This window comes from Photinus pyralis, unplaced genomic scaffold (genome assembly GCF_008802855.1).
Source record: "Photinus pyralis isolate 1611_PpyrPB1 unplaced genomic scaffold, Ppyr1.3 Ppyr1.4_LG1, whole genome shotgun sequence".
NCBI lineage: Eukaryota > Metazoa > Arthropoda > Insecta > Coleoptera > Lampyridae > Photinus > Photinus pyralis.
The window spans coordinates 5,240,356-5,260,253 of NW_022170249.1; the positions used below are offsets into that span (position 1 = coordinate 5,240,356).

The following is a 19,898-nucleotide window of genomic DNA, read 5'->3' on the forward strand; positions in this document are numbered from 1 at the left end:
TATGCTCTTTTCTTTATATTGACACTACCCTACTACCTACAAATTAAATAACAGCAAGCAATTAGGTGCATAATTACCGTACCAAACTTGAATCACAACAACCACTTTTTGTTTTTACTTTCAACTTGTAAGCAGAATGTTAAATATTGACTATTCCTTTATAATTATTTTTTTATTAATTAAGTTATCGAAAGTACAATATCGCAAAAAAAAATGTACTTATATGTATTATCTTAATGTTTTTTCCTCTAAATAAAATTGTTGATAATGTAATTTTTTTAATTGGAATCTATATGAGCTTGGACATCACTTACATGATGATGATCTTTATGAGTTAATACATTCTCAACATACGCAGTGATTTCGATGGCACTTATACGTTACAAGTTCTGAAACGTAGTATTTCGAATATCTTCCTAATCTTTTTTTATGAATCTATAAAATTAAACTCGAAGATTTTTATCAAAGGCAGAGCAAACCCTAAATAATTTTGTTTTGCTTTCGTATTTTTGTCTTTAAAATGTTATAAAACAAATCAACGAATTCGTATCGTTAATTATTTCGGGGTTCGAAGTTTTCAGTTACCTACTACGTACTTATTATTTTTTGAAAACAGTAATACGCAAAATTCATCTTTTGAATCTTTGTTAGACTTTGCACATTTTATTCAATTTGAATTATTCACCTTTTCATCGGACATACAAAACAAAGTAATTAGACATTTTGCCATTACGTGCATAACCTCGGGTGTCTAAAAAATATAAAGTTTTTAAGTTTTGTATGTGTTTTAAATAGTCAACTTTAAACCTTCTGTTATAGACCTTTTTAAAAATATATCTGCTTTTTTGTATCGTCATTGATATACTTTTATACATTTTAAAATGTAATTACATAAACAGTAAGGACAGTACACGTTATACAAATTAGCTATTTTAATTCTAGTCCTTGCTTTATAACTATCGTCTAATTCGACTCGACTTGTGATTGTATATATAGGTATGCTATCAAATGAACTGAAAACATAAATACTTCAAACAATAAAGACAGTACACGCTTTAAAAACTAAACTTCCTTTGAGTTTGAAAGCTTTTAAATTTTGTATGTGTAATTTACTTGAAGTCCGTTAGCAAGAGTTTTCGGTTATGAGCAATTTTGACTTTTATTTCTATTCGTAAAAAATCATTGTTTATGTATTTAAAGGCAACCAGTAGGTACGGTTAATAAGAGTCCGAGTACAAAAGTGTAGTTTTTCGTTAAAAGTTCTGTAACTAAATGGACTATTTACGTGAAAAAATAAAACGGATTTCGGCCTGTTAACTAAAATCTAGTAATTTTCCTAGTTTCAATAGTGAACGTGCAAAAATATTTAAAATACACATTGTGAGTAATGAGAATTTATTTTGACCTTCTGATCGGTTACAATTAGCAGCGTTTTGAATAATTTGTCGTTGAGTTCCACCGTATGTCATTACACAAAGACTTTCACTAGCACAGCTTAATTTGTTTTTCCACTACACCAAAGTAATTAATTGCATTTTTTCAATTCCTTTCTTATTTCGCTTAGTAAGCGACAGTAGTTGAGAAATTAACATCGATTATTACCAACTAGATTGATACAGCTTCTTAGTAATGACCTCAATGCAGCCCCCGTTGCGTGTGGATATCTTAAATGCATTTGATAAGTAAGTTTACGCTTGTTTTTTTGTTTGCTATACACCTTTCTTTTAGTCGAAGTGAAAAATACGTGATTTGTCATTTTTCTGTTAAGAACATCTTAGGATTTGCAAAATTACATATCACTCTCATTCTATTTTTGAAAGCAGTTTATTAAATTTTTTATATACCTACCGTAACACTAATCGAACGGCACAGTTTTTCCTAATTCTATTTGCAGTAATGGTTACATGTCGAAAAAATTGAATTCATTGCAACAGCCTTTTTTCTGTTTTGGATTTGCGCGTACAAAAACAGCGTCACCTTAAAATTTCCATCATCAGGTTATGTATGACTATTATCTTTCTAATTTACTTTTCACGAGACTTTTCATAATCTACTACTGTGTATCGTCTGAGAATGTTTGTGCATTTTTGTGAAAAAATTTATGATTTGTATTTTTCAGAGTATCCTAGGTTTGCAATACTTTTATCTCTTTCTCACTTAGACTCAGATGATATGTTTATTTTTAATACTTGTAATTTTTTCTTACAAAACGTTCAAACAATTCGAGCGAACTTTTAAAGTTAGAAATAGCATTACAATTTGTTTTTGATTAGTCGTCATACGAAGAATTGAACTTAGTACATCGTCGCAACCATGTATACGATTTTGATAGTTACCAGGGACGCATCCTCACGACAGTTGACTAAATCCTGGGAGAGGCGGCGACGCCAGGCATATGTCAAAGTTTCAAGTTTCAATATTCTCTTTACACTTTTTGAATGTTAATTTACTTACAAATGATCAAGTTTAATATCTTTTATTACAATAGGCTAATACAATCATAGTATACAATATAATACAATTTAAACAAACTTTAAATTTGTTGTTTTTTCCTGCTACACCTAAACTGTTCGAGTAGGTGGCCGTTCTTCGCAACTTCTCGTTGAAAACGTCTATAATTGAACTACACTTAAAAAGTTATAGTACCAGCTCAGATAAAACACATTTAAAAGTACCTATCCGTTTCAACCATTACCCGATCGCCATACTTTATTGAGATGATATCAAGATTCAGGACTTTATATTTACGCTTAATTAATGAGGTTCCAAATATGTGAAATCACCCGACTCATTAGAAAAGTTTCTCCTAATTACACCTACTTGTAACTTATAACAAATGCGTCCTGACATTGCAAAAATAAATAATTCAATCTAATCTTAAAACAAAACCCCCAAACCAAAAAATAGTCCACACTTGAAAGTCTCAGTCCTTTTACCTACATGTATTTATGAAGGTCGTGCATAAAGTGCTGCTATTCAATTGTTTTAAACTTTGAATAGAACATATTCTTAAGATTGAACAGCGTTCGAGTGTTGTAATAAAAACGAATACACGTAAAAATATCCTAGGGTATAGAAACGATCACATGCAAGATTTTTTGCTTTCAGTCTATTCGACACTTAAAAGATTCGGTTCTTTACATATATATGAAGGGTTTACATAAAGTGCCGCTATTCAATTTGTTTTTAGACATTTTTTTTTCTTAAGATTGAAGAGCGAGCGAGTGTTGTAATAAAAATATCTCCTTAAGCGTTGCAAGTTTTTTGTGTTGAGCTTAGTCGGCTGATTGTATATTTCAAGAACATCTGTGAACTGAACTAAAATTTAATCCTATACCCTGTTTTTTAAAAGGTTTGTTTTACACCTAACAAAATTAACCACTCAAAGTACATAGAATTTTATTATTTTATATCATTATAATAATTAACAATGTAAATTTATACAAATTGAAGATTTGTTGTTTTTCCCGCTGAGCCTAAGCTGGATAGATGTATGTCCGTTGTTTTCAATTGATCGTTGAATTTGGCCATACGATAATCGCTTTGGAAAAATTTATAGTACCGCTCTGGCAGTACACACTTGAAAGATTCGGTTTCGACCATCACCCTCTCTCCATACTTGGTTGATATGTAGTCCATCTTAAGCACTTTGTGTTTATCCCCAGCGATCAAGTCCTTTACCGATATGAAGGGTTTGCATAAGGTGCTGCTATTCAATTCGTTTAAATCAAAGCTGAATTCGTGAGCCATTGAGATTTGATTATCTGTAATAGTAAAAAAGCAATCACAATTAAATTATTCGCTTATATTATATTCAGAACAAAGATATAAAGAGGAAAACAATCAAGATACTTACGATATTCACTGTAATAGTAAGCACGAAAATCCGCTGTCATCGGTGCGACTGTACTTCATTAACCTACGCCACGGTGAATAATAAACCTACGCTTCGTGTTTTATACAGTAAAAAATGCCTCGGGAATGCATGTGTTTGTCATTTCACCTCATACGTTCCTATGACGTCAGCGAAGACCATGAAATACCAAGACGCCATTAGAAACCGAAGAAGCCACGGAATGTTCCAATGTCACTCAATGCCAATTACATACGTAACCATACATTAGAGAGAAAGAGAGAGTCCATGAAACACCGCAATCTCATTAGAATTTCGATCATCAAGCTACGTACGTAACGAGAGAGAGCCCTGTCGGTTCGCAAACATCGTTAGTAAAATCATTGAACGTTCAATGTCGTCTGCATACATGAAATACCACCGTCCCATTAGAAATTGAAAATGACCCGGAATGTCCTATGTAACCATGCATTAGAGAGAGAAAAACCAGCCCGTTTCCAAGCTATTGCATCATTTGAATGTAAAAGGCCAGACCATAGAAATTTGAGAAAGCCATGAATGCCCAATGTCGTTTACATCACGACGAAGACCATGAAATACCACAGCGTCATTAGAAACTCAAAAAGCCACGGAATGTCCTATGTAACCATGCATTAGACAGAGAAAACCTCAGAGAAAACCCAAACAGTTTCGAGGCTATTTCGTCATTGGAATGTGAAAGCAAGTCCCCCAGACCCTGGGGATCTTATGTCATTAGAAAGTGAAAGTAAGTCCCCCACTTCTACTAAGGGGGACTTTTCATGCTAGCCATTTAAAAAAAATTTACAATCCTATGCAAATGCGATAGCACAATTACCGAAACCAGACTGAACTAACCAATTTCAATTTTTTAAATTCAAATTTGGCGCCTTATTCAATTTCTGATAGTACCGACAATTTTTCATACTTTAAAGTTGGATATCAAACTTAAGGGCCCCACACACCTCGTTCTTTGTCGACGTTTTTACCCGACGGGTAAGACGGTTCGGTTAAAACTGTTGCAAAACCGAGGTTTGTGGACTAAAACCGTCGGTTTTACCCGTCGTTCCAAAATATCAAGTTGTGCTTGATTTTTGTCGGTTTTCGTTCCATCGTTTCGGGTAAACACGAGGTGTGTGGGCTAAACACGACGGTTTTATCAGTGGTGGCACATGCACATTTTAATGCACATTTGAGATAATGACTGACTTAAGGCAAGTCAATAAGCAATTCCTCACGGAATTTATTGAGTTATACAGAAGTATTCCGTGTCTCTGGAAAATCAAAAGTGCCGAATACAGCGACCGAACAAAAAAAATAAAGGTTATGAAAAATTATTGGTAAAACTAAAAGAAGTGGACCCATCAGCGACAATAGACACAATAAAAAAGAAAATAGATTCACTCCGTGGTAGTTTCAGAAAGGAAATGAAAAAAGTTAAGGAGTCAAGAAAATCAGGAGCAGGAGCGGAAGAGATTTACATTCCTCACCTATGGTACTTTGAGCTTTTGCTGTTCCTGACAGATTAAGAAACCCCAAGAGCAATCAAAAACCTATAGCAACAAAGATATTAAATAAAGGCTTCTTGCCAAGGGACACTTCCCTCATTACAGAAATACTGCATATATTGTTCGCGAACGTGTTTGGCATTGTCTGTAGCATTTCTGTTGTGGCTGCTTTGCAAATTCACCAAAATGTTTGGTTCAGGCCGTAAGCCCAGTTGGATTTCACCCCTTTCTATATCTTCACTGTCAAAAGAAGTTGGTGGGCTGTAATAATCACTGCTGCTTTCTCGTAAAAAATTGTGCAGCGCACAACAAGCCAACACTTTGTCGATATTTTCTAATTTCATATTAATGGCGGTATGAAATAGTCTAAACCTGGCGGCCAAAATTCCAAAAGCATTTTCGACAATTCGTCGACATCTGGATAACCGGTAGTTAAATATTCTTTTTTCACTATTAAGTTGTTTTTGGCTAAATGGCTTCAGAAAATCCTCGCGAAGAGCAAAGGCTTCATCCCCAATAAATACATATAGAAGGAGACGCCCACTGTTTTTTGGTTCACTTGCTAGTGGTATCCTTAATGTTCCGTCTTTCAACTTGTCATAAAAAGTTGTGTACTCTATAACGCCACCGTCAGATACTCTGCCATTTGTTCCAAAATGACAATAAATGAATTTATAATTTGCATTAACAACAGCTAATAGCACGAGACTATGACTGCATTTATAGTTGTAGAAATAGGAACCACTATTATGAGGTGGTACGATCTGGACATGCTTCCCGTCCACGGCTCCGAGACAGTTAGGAAAATTCCATTTGTCTTCGAACTCTCTCGCTATAGCTTTCCAATCATTTTCCGTTTTTGGAAACTGCAATTGAATTACATAAATTACATAATTGCATAAATTACATAAAAGTATTATTTTTTTAGAGCGGATTAACTGCAAGTGGACAAGAGGAGTCACCGGCCCCATCTCCAGTTGCGATTGTAGGGCCTTCGCGACCTACCTCCGCACAATCAACTGCTACTATGTCCAGCAGTAGTAGATCTGTTACCACCAAAAACAGTAGAGCCAAAAGATGTAAGGCCGATGACATTCTCATGAAAATAGATAAACAATTGGACAGTCAATCACAAGTAGAAGATCAATTTGATGTAATTGGTAAAAATATTGCTCATAAATTACGAACTTTACCACAGCATACAGCACTGTTAACGGAGAAAATTATAATGGACGTAATATTTGAAAGCCAATTAGGAAATGTACACAAATTTACAAAAATGAATCTATACGACACTCGAAATCAACAAAATTGGTCAGCTCAGCAGAACCAGCCGCATTTTCCTCCAATGTCATCATTCAATCCACATAGTTTTCATGCACCCGTGCAACAGCAGAATTTACTGTACCCAGCATCTCAGTATTCACAACAAAGATTAGAGGAACAGTATCCAGGTACTCAACCTCCAATTCAAGAAGTGGGCCACACTGCTCAGAATACAATACAAAATAATCAAACACAGCAATATACTGCAGCTACATATATTGCCCAATTTTCAAGTGAACTTCCGGAATTGTAAATCAAACAGAACTATAATAATAAAGTGATTTTGAAGCTAATTCGTCTTAATTTTCTTACCTTTAAGTACTCATTTTTCAGTACACTATAAATAGCATCACAAGTTTCTGGTATAATTTGGCCTAGTGCTTGAGGCGAAATAACTGCAGAAAATTTGAGATCTTCATAACTTCGGCCAGTGGCCAAAAATCGTAATGTTGATGTTAGGCGCTCGTGAGGGCTAATGGACGGCCGTAAATGAGTGTCACTTTTTTTAATTAACGGTGTTACCAATCTTAAAAGTTTTAGATAGGTTTCCTCATCCATACGAAGATAATTATGCCAATCTCCTGGCTCCAATCTTAGTTCCTCCAATAAATTTATATGGGACAACATACCTCGCTTGAGTAGCCATTCCTTGGTCCATTTGGACCGTGATCTTTTCTTCGTGGCTTCCTTTTTTTTAACAACTACATCCGCTGCCACTGCCAACAACTGTATACGGTTCATCTTTGAAAACTGGCACAATTTTACCCGAGGTGTGTAGGCTCAACAGTTCTCGTTCCATCGTTCCAACAGTTTTACCCGTCGGGTAAAAACGTCGAGAAAGAACGAGGTGTGTGGGGCCCTTTACGTATTGCGCAGGCAAGGTAATGCGATTAAGTTCAAAAAGCGGTATTTCCTATTCAGACTTGTAACAGCCATTAGGCCAATTTTTACCCGATTTTTTATAATTATATTAATTGAAGTGAAAAGGCTGGTGTTAGGTAAGTGGTTAGTTTTTTGATTGTCCCTTGTATTTATTGCTGGTTGGTTAGGTTTTTTGGGAATCTAATGATCTAATGATTCTGGATTACAATCAAGCATTTTGGAGTCCTTAATCGTCGTTCCAAAACCCATACCCGTACAAAGTTGAAAAAGATATTTTTTTGGTAGTGTTGTGCTTACAACTTGAAAACTATCAACTTTTCGAAAATAACCCTCCTATTCAAAATTAAAGTACATAAAATTTCCTACAGATTCCTCTATTTAGTTTTTTTCCTCGTTGAACCGTTCAGGCGCAAGCGCCAGTTGAAAATTTGCGTATTTCGGCTGTATCCGCAAATACCCATCTTTTATTACTATTTTATTATTATTCTGTGCAAATATAAATCCGTACTTTTCATTGCCTACCGGAGTCCTCAAACGATTTTATAACTGTTCCGTCTGGTATAAAACTCTCCCACTCCTTCACAGACCTTCTAAACGACATCGGCTCACAATCTTGGATAGTGTATTTAAAAGACCTAAACATTGATAGAACAAACATTCTTTAAAACTCAAAGTGTACGTGATTCTTCAGAACACCGGAGCAAGAGGGATAATGCCGTTGAATAGGAAATCAATATACTCCTTTTGCCATTTGAATTTTTTGAATTAATAATGACCACAGCGCAACTTTTCCAAATTCAACAAATTATTGAAACATGCTACGGTAGGGTCTTGTAATTTCTTTATCTGGTTCGGAAGAGAGTGGGAATAGTTTTAGATAGCACAGTATAAGTATTATATATTATAAATAATATAATAATATGATATACCGCTTTTCGTTAGAAATTAGCTTTTCATACAATTCTGGGCTACAATAAACACCGTGAACGTTATGTAAATAAAAAAAATCACCCGTACATATAAAGTTCAAATAATAGTAGGTAAATGCAAGGAATTCACTTATTGACGACCCTTAATATTAATTTAGGGTTTTAGTGCGAAAAAACTATGTTTTGTGGAAGCAGCCGAAATACGCCAATTTTCAACTGGCGCTTGAACCCGAACCGTTCATCGAGTAAAAAACTAAATAGTGGAATCGGTAGGAAATTTTACGTACTTTCATTTTGAATAGGAAGGTTATTTCGAAAAGTTGATAGTTTTCCAGTTGTAAGCACAAAACTGCCAAAAAAATATCTTTTTCAACTTCTTTTGTATTTTTTTCAGTGTTGCGTCATGAAATTTTGTTGGCAAACCTCAGATTCGGATTCAGCACCCCAAAAAACATATAGAATCAAAGAAATCAAAACTACCCCACAACTTTCCTGGTAAAAATATAATTTAACTGGATTATACACCGTGTGTCAATATGACATTAAACAAAATATATATTTCATATGGAAACTCATATTTCTTCTTAAAAATTGTGTAATTTTAAATGTGTCTATGACCAGGTTTGGTGGTTGACACACGGTATACGTATAGGGTATAACGGAATCGCCTCAAGGCCTACCTCCCACCCATCCACACAATACGATCGGCCTTGGGGCGCTATAAAAGAAGAGACAAATCGAATGAGATTTTGTATTGAAATTTCCGGCCTCCAGGCGTCAGATGCGCAGGAAAACCTCAACAGAATTCTCCATACACACATAGAGGCTTTCCTTGAGGTCTTGCGCCTCGAGGCATGCCTTCGGTTTTTCCGTTGCGTGTGGAGCCGCCTTAACCCTACGAGTAAAATTACTCGTAGATTTAACCTAAGAATCTATAGTAAAATTGCTTGAGAGTTGACAGAAATCAACATTGAGGAATTCTAGTGCGCATGATTACAGCACAAAATATCGAAGATTTCCGTCATACGTTGCAATCAGAAAATGAATTCTACTCAATTTTCTATCGCAATTTAGAAGGTCACGATTAGCGATCATAAATGTGAGCAAAAATGTTGTCGTGACAAACGGGCCTAACGAAATAATAATATCATAATAGTTGATTAATTTATTGTATTTTTTGTTGTTGTCGGTGGTTGAAACAAAATAAATTGGAGTTGAGACATGGACGAGAACATGCAGCATGTATATTTCGAAATCAATGATGATACAATTTCTGTAGCTGTAGACACAGAAACTTACGCCACATTGACAGCTATACAAAATTGGTAAATATCTAACAAGAAATTGCCAAATTTAATAATTACAGGTAATCCTAATGAGTTGGTACCACAATATATTAAAGTACTACAAGAAAATAAAATTATAACCCTAGAACTACAAGTTGGTGTCGCCCGCGACCGTCGTTTGTTATTATCCCCTCTTAAAACGTTCACATTATCCGTACGTTCGGGCAGCGAGCTGTGACCAGTGTGGCCATATTGGGCGCTTTATCGCAAATTGGGCGATTTTGAAATGTAGTTTGTGGTTAATTTATTGCTTAAACCACAAACCACATTTTGGGCGATAATGGATTTGATTTTCATCGCGTAACATTATTGATACCTACACTTTTGACCTTGAAACTCAGTTTTAGTAGCGCGCAGCGCATGAATATTGTGGAATGTGAATATTTTGACTACAAACAGATACAATCATTTATTTATAGCTCCAGTCTCCAGTGCCGAGTCGAGTGCGCGACCGACAGCCGATACGCAAGTTGCAATTTTTAAATTTTAAGTGTGGTGTGGTCGGGCCGGTCGTGGTGTAACGTGTTTAGCCTCTATTACTGTGCCTATTTTTCATAATGGGTAAATGGGCAAAATATGTGAAACAACACCGAAAGGAATGGGAAGAAGAAAAACAATTCAAAGGTACCTAACCTACAAAGTTTTTTGTTGAATAAATATGACTTTAATACATTAGAGGTGCGTTCGGTTTGGTCATCTTTTTCATTATTTGCTCTAAAACGTTCGGAAACTGGAAATCTGACAACTCTGACAAGAACGTATGCGTTCGTTTACGTCAAAATAGAGACAAAAAAGTGTGCTCCATTCACTCGGATTTTAAGGATCGAGCTCGCAGATTTTTATAATTTTTGACAGACGTCAACAATACATAACCTGTGTTCTGCCTGTTTGAGTGGAATAAAATGAATAATGAAGTGTTATTACAGATTTTATAGTGAGTTTTACTTAATGTAATTAGATTAAACTTGCCAAGTTATATTTACAGCTATGCAAATGAGATTTTTGATTTTTTTGAATATGAAGAGGAAGGTGCTACATTACCTAAAGTTATTGATTTTGCTGAATATACTGTACCGAGGTTTGACACCCACCAGTTCCGAGAACATTTTCGGCTTTTACCAGACACTTTTGATATCATATTGGGATATCTACATGATATTAAGAATAGGGAGCATAGAAAACCTGATGGAAGGCAAGAAATATACCTGGAAAAACAGCTATTAATCACTATATGGTATTTAGCAAACTTGGAAAGCTTTAGGTGAGTTATATCTGTCATAACTACAAAGACACAACTTACGAAGAGTTTAGATCCGTAGCTTCAAGATTTAATGTTAGCAAATCGACTTGTTGGGATATACTTCAAAGAACGTCGAAGCGATTGCTTAATGTAAATGCACTATATGGAATAATAAAATGGCCCACAGAAGAAGAAGCATTGCTAACCATGCAATCCTTTGAAAGAAGAAGCCACTTTCCAGGTAGGTAATTGTATTTTTTAGGTATCCAGTTTAATCAAGACATTTGAGTTTTTCAGGCATTCTAGGATGCATAGATGGCAGCCACATCAAAATTTTGGCACCTCAGCATTCCCCAAATTCGTATGTAAACAGGAAACATTTTCATTCAATCTTAGTCCAGGGTGTTTGCAACCATAAACGGATGTTTATCGATCTATATGCGGGTGAACCAGGATCTTTGCACGATTCCAATTTATTCAGTAAATCAGATTTATGTGAACGAATTGAAAATGGAACAGTTCAGTTTTACAACAATAGTCACTTAGTCGGAGACCTTGCGTATAAATTATCAACTTCGCTAATTGTAGGTTTCAAAAATTTGGGAAATTTAACTGAAATGCAAATAAATTTTAATAAAAAATTAAACGCAGAGTTGAAATAGAAAATGCATTTGCGTTTTTGAAAGGTCGGTTTCGTAGGTTAAAATATGTAGAAACTGTAAGACTAGATTTTGTATCGTTATTTACAGTTACTGCTGCTGTATTGCACAATGCTTGCATCATGAATGGCGACTTACCAAATCAGTACGTCAATCTAGATGAAGAATTAGAAGAAGAACGTCAAAATAATGCCATAGATGCGGGAAACCATCGAAATATTAGAAATAATGCTATTGCTAAACGATTAAATATTATGCATGCATTACCTCTGTAGCCACGCCACTGTAGAAGTCAAATATGTAATATTCTATTAAACAATTTATTAACTAAACAGCTTTTAAGAAATTAACGTCAAACTGTACATAAAAAAATAATTACAAATGTATTATTCGTTTTCAGGACCACCACAATTCTTGTTCTTCATAGTGTTTGCTATATCTTGCAGTATATCAAGAAAGCGGTCTTGACGTTGTAGTCGTTCACGATGACGCTTCTCGGCACTGTTTTCCATAGTTCGTCTTTTTCTCTTGTTAGTAGGCGTAGGCGTGCTGGTTCCACTTGAGGAAGAAGCACAATCATTACCATATGCAACATCTGAAATTCAATGGAATGTATTAAATGCACCCGTAACCATAAAGATTTACCATTTTCCTCATTTCTTCGCAAACCTTTCGCACTACTACATGTAGCCACTGCTTCAATCTCGGGTTTTTTGTGCAAAATGTCATTTAAAATATCGTAAAACTTCCAGTACTTCGGTTCGTTCCCTGACGTGTCATTGTGTTTTTTCACCAACTTGTAGTGTTTTACCAAACCCTTCCACTTTGTATCACATTGAATACCAGACACTTCTATTCCAATCTTTCACAGAAAGAAAAAACTACCTAAATATGAGAAAAATAGTGATCGAAACAAGTCTTTTGACCTCAAAATCCTTCCAAAGCTTATAACCATTGCTAGAAGGTTTCGATGGTGATTGACTAATAGCGAGTGCCTCAGTATTAGGCTCCGATGACATCAATTCAGTCTCGCTGACATTGCGTTGTTTGGATGTTTAAGAACCTTAATACAATGGCTGGGAGTATCGGTTGAGGTTGTGGTTCCTTAGTATTAGGCTGTGATGACATCAATTTCGTTCGTTGAAATTGTGCTGTTTTGATGTTCAAGCGCCTTAATACAATGGCTGGGAGTATCGGTTGAGGTTGCGGTTCCTTAGTATTAGGCTCTGATGACATCAATTTCGTTCGTTGAAATTGTGTTGTTTTGATGTTCAAGAGCCTTAATACAATGGCTGGGAGTATCGGTTGAGGTTGCGGTTCCTTAGTATAAGGCTTTGAAGACGTCATTTCGTTCGTTGAAATTATGTTGTTTTGATGATCAAAAACCTCAATGCAATGCCTAGCAATTCTGGGTTGAGGTTGCGGTAAATTAGTATTAGGCTTCAAGTACACGTTATACATGTATTCTTGCTTATCCCTAAAGTTCCAATGTCTTGATTTAAGGTTCACTTACCTATTGGTTAAAGCTACGTTCATTGATCAAAGGATCGGGCTACATAAAATCAATAGCAGTGAATCAATATGCATCGCATTAATATTTTAGTGTGCCTTGACAAGACATGGGGATCAAAGATGGTTTGATACAACGTCCCCGGTCATTAATTTTAGAATCAGAGTAGAGTAGGTACATTAATTACCTATAGAAATGCTCAAATGACTTATTATTAAAGCATCAATTGTAATTATTTGTACTGATATATGTTGACACGTTTTTAGACAAAATACTTACCCTGCACATAACTGTGATAAAAGTTGAACTGAGACACAGACACAAATGAAATCCGTTATGCCTCATTTATTAATAAAATATACTTACAAAATACAAAATGAGACGCACCTAGTTCTCGCCTGATTTCAAAAAGTCTTTAAGTTCATAAACTTTAGTATAACTTTTGTTTGATTTTACATTATATAAATATGTTTCGATGAATGTCCAAAACATGTGGCACTCATTCGGATATTCGAGATTGAATACGTGGAATATTTTGAAACAGATGTCCATTGCGCGTATTATGTTATAAAATTTGAACTTCACGTCGTCGAAATAAACAAAAACCTCTCCTATTTCTTTGAGACTCTCTGCAATGGCGAATAAAAATGGCTGTATGGCTGTACCTTTGGACTTCCTGTGTTCTATCCATTGCTCTACTTGTTGGGCAGATTTTCCCAGGTAGAGGAAATACTGCTGAGAGTCTCGAATAGTGTATTTTGTAATTTTTTTCTTGCCGTTTATATCGGTTTGTGTTCCTCGATTGCTGGGCACAAAGAACCCATGAAGAAGCCACAGAATTGTGGCGTTCCGACCATCTATTGGTAGAAAATGAAAGTTAGTGTGACAAAGTAATACTTAAGGTATACTATGTAATCGTAGGTAATATTATCTACGCAATCATCAATTGATATTTTCGATAGTCGATTTGAGGACACGAGAAGCTGCATTATAAGTTAATTTCTACTTACTCTCTTCCATGTCTTCGTCCAGACTTTTTATCAAAGTTTTCAACTCTTTGTCTTTGATACTATTTGCGAGGAATTGTATTATCTTATTCGCACCGGCCTCCCAAATTGAAGAAGGGTCTTTACTATCTCTATTGAGAATGACGAAATCAAATTCAATCTGCAAAAGTAAATTACTTTATTGTTAATATTATTTAAAATCTGAATGATTCCACGTACAAATCTATATCCGGAGGGAGTTTTATATTGCGGCCACTTCTTAAAAATTTCTGCTGTTGAATTGGCTGTTCTGATTTGATTCAATCGATAATTCCCGCACGCCTTCCAAAACCGATCGAGCTCTTCGGCAGATAGATCGTCATTGCGCAGTGACCTTATTATATCCTCCGCGTCCTTTTCTGAATCTGAAACAAATAATAACGTAAATTGATAAGCATATAAACTAATATATTGAAATATATATAATATATACAAAACATTTATTCACTTACCAAGAGCAATATCAGTCCTGCTTGTATCCGTTTTTTCCGTTTTTTTCAAAACAGCTTTATTGAATCTACCGTTGCTGTTCCTCCATTTATTGTAGAGTTTTCCTCTCTTGTTAGTGCGGTAGAACTCCTAGAATTTGTTAAGTTGGAGTCAATATTTTGAACTGAATTAATTAAGCCCAACTTACCAGCTTCTCAGTCGGAAATCTCTCGACTATCTCTCGTTCCAATTGATAGCTTGCTGCCATTGTCATGGGGATGCGATTATCCTCGAAGTATCTTGCTATTAAACTGATCAGGGCTCCTCTCTGTTCGTTTTCAAATTTCGAATTTTTTTCCCAGTATTCCATCAACAGCGCTGCTTTCGGGGAGTCTTTCAGAATAGTTGCCAATAGCACTTTGGCACCTGATCCCGCATCGGTTGAATGATGGGATGAACACGGTGACCTTATGTCTGATGGTTCAAGATTGTCCACCCAGATGGATGTGCTTGCGAGCTGCCTTGTCATACCACTTCCAGTGGGGCCAGTTTCATAGGAATTTAGAGGGATACCAATTGATTGTCTCCAGAGTGAGAGATAGTGCTCGAATTCAATTCGCGTTCCAACGTCATATTTTTCGAGCAACTCCCGCACATGGTGTCTCCCCATCATTTTGAGCTGAGGCACGAAAACCTTCTGATCTGAAAAAAAACATGTCAAAATACTTATCAATGCTTATATATAGGTACAGAATTATTTATTTGGATCATGCAAATTAGTTCACTATTTAGATTGTATTTTGGGCAAGGACGACTGCGTTCTCTTTTTAATATTTAACAAATCATGCACTCTTTTTTTTTAAATTAGATAATTTTCAATGATCGTACCTTTTGTTCGTATTCTCCAAATGACTGTAACCTGCAGCAACACTCAAACACTACGCTCTTTTCGTTACGAATCGCGAAATAATTGAATAGTGCGTGGCATAGGCTAAAACCCAGGTCACTAGGACATGTAGGCGTTGTAACAAGGATTGCGAGCCTTGATTTGAGACGTCTGATTATTATTTCAAGGCACCTAACCCTTCGGTTGAGGCAGTGTCCTTAGTATCGCACATCTAGTTCAATAGTGCCGCAAGTGCCAACACAACAATGTTAGAGTACGTGCAAATAAAGTTAGTGCTGTTTAGATATCCAACCATAACAATTGCATATTACTATCGATTTTTGTGCGCCTTGTCATACATTGATTATTTAATGTGATACTTTGATTTTAATTTATACCATTATCAATGGATTAATTAAAAGTATAATTTTGTTAGTTGTGGCCATATTGCGTCCACCACTTTTGAACCACCCGTGCATAAAACCAAATAGTTTTCTAGTAGTTGTGGCGTTATTGCAGTAAATTACTAACTGAAATATTTTTTTTATTCAAAAGTAAAAAATATATAAAAGTATATAAAAGCACGTTCATTATACTCTAAAAAAGTTAAACGATTACTTTTCACCAATTATGTTATTATAGAACCCATGGTACACTTTTTTAATAGCATTTTTTGCACATAAATAAGCAAGATGTTCTTTAGTTTTTTGAGATATCGATGGGGCTTTTACAAAGGCCTTTTCGGGATAACATGCGCTAATGTCAATGCAACGCCTTAGTTTTTCCTGGATGTTAATTTGTTCATATTCAAGGAAGTCAAAGTCAGTTTTATAAAAAAACGACGTTGGATAATTTTTTTCTACGCGTAGAACTTGAATCTCATTCCACACAACCTTTTCTTGTTTGGAATTAATTGAAAAATTTTTCCCAATTGTGTCGCTAAATTTTTTAAAATCCAGAAAATCTTCTGTGGCAAGTTCATTCACGATGTAGGGTGTACCTTCTTTCTTGGCCGCTCTGATAATTGGAGCCCATTGTGACGGTACATAAATAGGGCCACTTCTTAGTACTCTACGCTTCTGGCGCTCAATACTGGCGTGCATTGAGTCTCCTTCATTTTGGGTATGGCCTACCGTAAGGAATTTATGTGTAATGCTTTTGACATCAAATTTGTTAACTGCGCAGAGATACATAGAAACAATCATTTTGTTCTTATTTTGCCCTACGCAGTTGTCGGAATAGAAGATGACATCTTTTCCTTTGCACTCCGTTTTTAAATAATGTAATATACAAGTTGCTATTTCATTAGCACCTCTATTAGCAATCGCCTCATGCCAAAAGTAACAAAACCCTCTTTTCGATGGTATTTCAAAAACTGTGAAGTTCAAACAATTTAAACGGCATTTGTAATAAAATGTGGAAACATCTCCACAAGGCGTCGGTAAAACCGCTTGTAAGTCAAAACAGGCTATTTTAAAGGAAGAATCTTGTTTTCCTTTCTCGACGTCTCGAGCCTTTTCTTCTCTACTCTTGATTTTGTTGTTAATGTGCCGTTCGTATCCTTTCTGAAGCGACAATCTTTCGTCTGTATCAGAATTTTTAAAGGTTTCGCAAATTGCACATTGGTCCTTTTTAGGTTGGAAAAATGATATGTTAAATTGGGTTTTAAAAATGTGTTCATAGGTACATTTTTTGGCAACTGGCAACCCTTCAGCCTCTTGCTCGGATTTATAGTATCGATACATTTGCGCTATCGTTAAAGATCCGTCTATGTACTCTCGTGTCGTCTGTGCTCTGAGATAATGAGATTCTATTCGTTCAAAAGAGTTGATGTGAGCAACAATTTTTTCTTTAATCGAAGTATTGATTGTTTCCCTCTTATTGAAGTTTCCTCTTCGATCTCTTTCTATCAGAGCATTACCATTCGATTTTTTCCATGTTGTCCTTATAAACTTATCACCAATGTCCAGGGTGTTCATGAAAAATGTTTTACACACTTGTATTTTAATTCCTCGCAGCGTCAAGTAATAACACAAATTTTCACTGCGATTACTTCCCTCAATGGCTCGACGGTATTTTACTTTTAGAGTTTCCATGTGACTACTTACAAATTGTCTTTGAAGAGCATTATCTCCTTGTTTCCAAAAACAAGTGTGAATAGTTAGTCTATCAGCATCGGTAAATTTAGTAGTACACGCTGACCTGCATTTTGTTGTACAAGGAGGTTTTAAACGTTTTCCAGGAATCTCCCTATTACCTTCAGACACATAGGGCAAACCTGAATTTACCCTCATTTTTTTCACGTTCCTTTTCCAAGTTTCGGGCCTAGCGATTATTTTACGTGGTTTTTTCTTTTCATCTTGAGCTTCAGCGATAATCCGTTTTTCTACATCATTATTAGGGTTCACTTCGATTTCAGAGCTTGTGTTTTCTGGTGAACTAGAATCATCACCTGAAGGTGTGTAATCTTTATCATTAATGGAATCATCTGAGTCAAAAATGGCTGCATCATTATTAATCTAGAACGCAAATGAGTGTAATATGGGAAGATTCTGATATTAACTGGTCACCTCCTCCGCTTGCTGGTCGTCCAAGGGAGTCACAACATGTCCATTACTAATCTCTGACACTGCAGTATTCCCTGAGCATCCTGGTAAATCTAGCGTTGTTGAGTTCTAATATAAAAATAAGTACATAATTGTTATTTAAAGTTAAATCAACTTACGTTATGTGCCTCTAATCCAAAAATGGGATCATTGTATTTCGAAAAATCTACCTCTAAGTCCAATAAAAAGGGTTGATTCGTAGAATACTAAAATAATAAAAATTCAAATAAATGACAATATTATTTGTCGTGAATCATGACAGATTCATTTAGACTTACTTCTTGTAATATTACGTTAGGTACCAACTGGCAATTTTGAAGTTCAGCATACGTTTTCTTTGGTTTAGAGGTGTTCTAAAATACAAATACATCTAGAGATTATAAAACCAAGCGTTTGTTTACTCGAACCTCACTCTCTTTCGGATCCTCGTTTTCAATGTTATCTTTATCTAAAGCCAACTTTACTAACTTTTTTGCACGAGACATAATAACAAACGAATGTGCAATACTCGCTCAAGATACAATATTTGTTCACTTAACACCAAATTAATCTGTTGCCAGCGGAAACAAACACACACTTCACTGTTGTTGGTAGGAAAGCAACTGCGTCATAATTATAGCGGCAAAATAGTTTTTGATGCTATAGAGCCATAACTGTTGTTTGCGGCGGTAGCGCACCATGATGCGCAAGTATTCAAGAATCATATGGCCACAACTGACAGTTACGGCTCTATTGCACCACAATACTATGAACCTGCAATAGGGAAATATCTTACACTGCATTGAATAATATTAAAATGTTACATATGGCTATATTGCAGTGCATGCGTTAGACATAGAAGAACAGCAATATGGACTTAAGTGAAAATTTGAATTTTTTGCACTTATGGCACTATTGAACTAGATGTGCGGTATGATGCATTCGTGCATTACTGAGTGGAAGACGGACCTTGGTTCAAGACACTGGAACATTAATACAACAACTTGAAACATCAACAGATTACATATACATGGGCGAGTGTGCGCCTTGATTTCAGGCAAGGAATTATTATTTCAAGGCACAATAACCTGCGTTTGAGGTAGTTCAAACATAACAAAATGACGCGTCATTGGTCGGTACCTTGATAAAGTAAAACCAAGAGTGGCATAATAAATGAAGCATAAAAGGCTTGGAACTTGGAACATCAGCTTATTATACACACATACAGTGATTACTGATTAGCGCATTTTTGAACGAAGTTGGGTGCGCTATTCCACTTTCTCTGTCCGTCCGTCCGTCGGAGACCTTAACTACTCATAGGTATAGTAAAAATCCTGCTCATGCGCAGACTGGGTAATGCCAACTTTCTTATTTGTGGAGATAATTCTTTAAAATTTTAACCAAAGAAGCTTCTAGCTAGTACAGGCAAACAAATCGCATATTGTAAACATCAGGTGCGCGCAACGCAATGCTAAGTTTCTTATTTATAAAAATATTTATGCTTAACTTATTTTCCTTTAAATAGTCCATTATATGACCTTTTGGGAGGTACTGATCAATTCATGGTAAATGCGCTAATGTTACTGGCCTTATGGCGAAAACCTTTTTATCGTTTTAAGAGTGGCCATAGCCATAGGGAAATGCATATTCATTTATTTTCTTCTCCAAAAGGCAATTAAAC

General features: G+C 35.6%; 3 protein-coding genes across 3 annotated transcripts; all 3 read right to left on the reverse strand.

Annotated features, from left to right (window-relative positions):
• Positions 1 to 5,441: 5,441 nt before the first annotated feature.
• LOC116167681 (protein ANTAGONIST OF LIKE HETEROCHROMATIN PROTEIN 1-like) lies at positions 5,442 to 7,580 on the reverse strand. Its single transcript, XM_031483178.1, has 2 exons — positions 7,018 to 7,580; positions 5,442 to 6,245 (listed from the first exon to the last, which is right to left on the reverse strand). Exons 1-2 carry the CDS (start codon positions 7,444 to 7,446, stop codon positions 5,442 to 5,444), a joined length of 1,233 nt encoding a protein of 410 aa, XP_031339038.1. The 5' UTR covers positions 7,447 to 7,580.
• A 6,044-nt stretch (positions 7,581 to 13,624) lies between these two features.
• Positions 13,625 to 17,414, reverse strand: LOC116178415. The gene is made up of 6 exons (XM_031497905.1): positions 15,635 to 17,414; positions 14,955 to 15,448; positions 14,770 to 14,896; positions 14,498 to 14,682; positions 14,282 to 14,438; positions 13,625 to 14,128 (listed from the first exon to the last, which is right to left on the reverse strand). The coding sequence occupies exons 2-6, from the start codon at positions 15,417 to 15,419 to the stop codon at positions 13,659 to 13,661; spliced, it is 1,404 nt and encodes a 467-aa protein (XP_031353765.1). The 5' UTR covers positions 15,420 to 15,448; positions 15,635 to 17,414; the 3' UTR covers positions 13,625 to 13,658.
• Positions 15,622 to 19,119, reverse strand: LOC116167751. The gene is made up of 6 exons (XM_031483284.1): positions 18,646 to 19,119; positions 18,517 to 18,591; positions 18,358 to 18,444; positions 18,203 to 18,307; positions 17,320 to 18,151; positions 15,622 to 15,665 (listed from the first exon to the last, which is right to left on the reverse strand). Exons 1-6 carry the CDS (start codon positions 18,721 to 18,723, stop codon positions 15,622 to 15,624), a joined length of 1,221 nt encoding a protein of 406 aa, XP_031339144.1. The 5' UTR covers positions 18,724 to 19,119.
• Between the last annotated feature and the right edge of the window lie 779 nt (positions 19,120 to 19,898).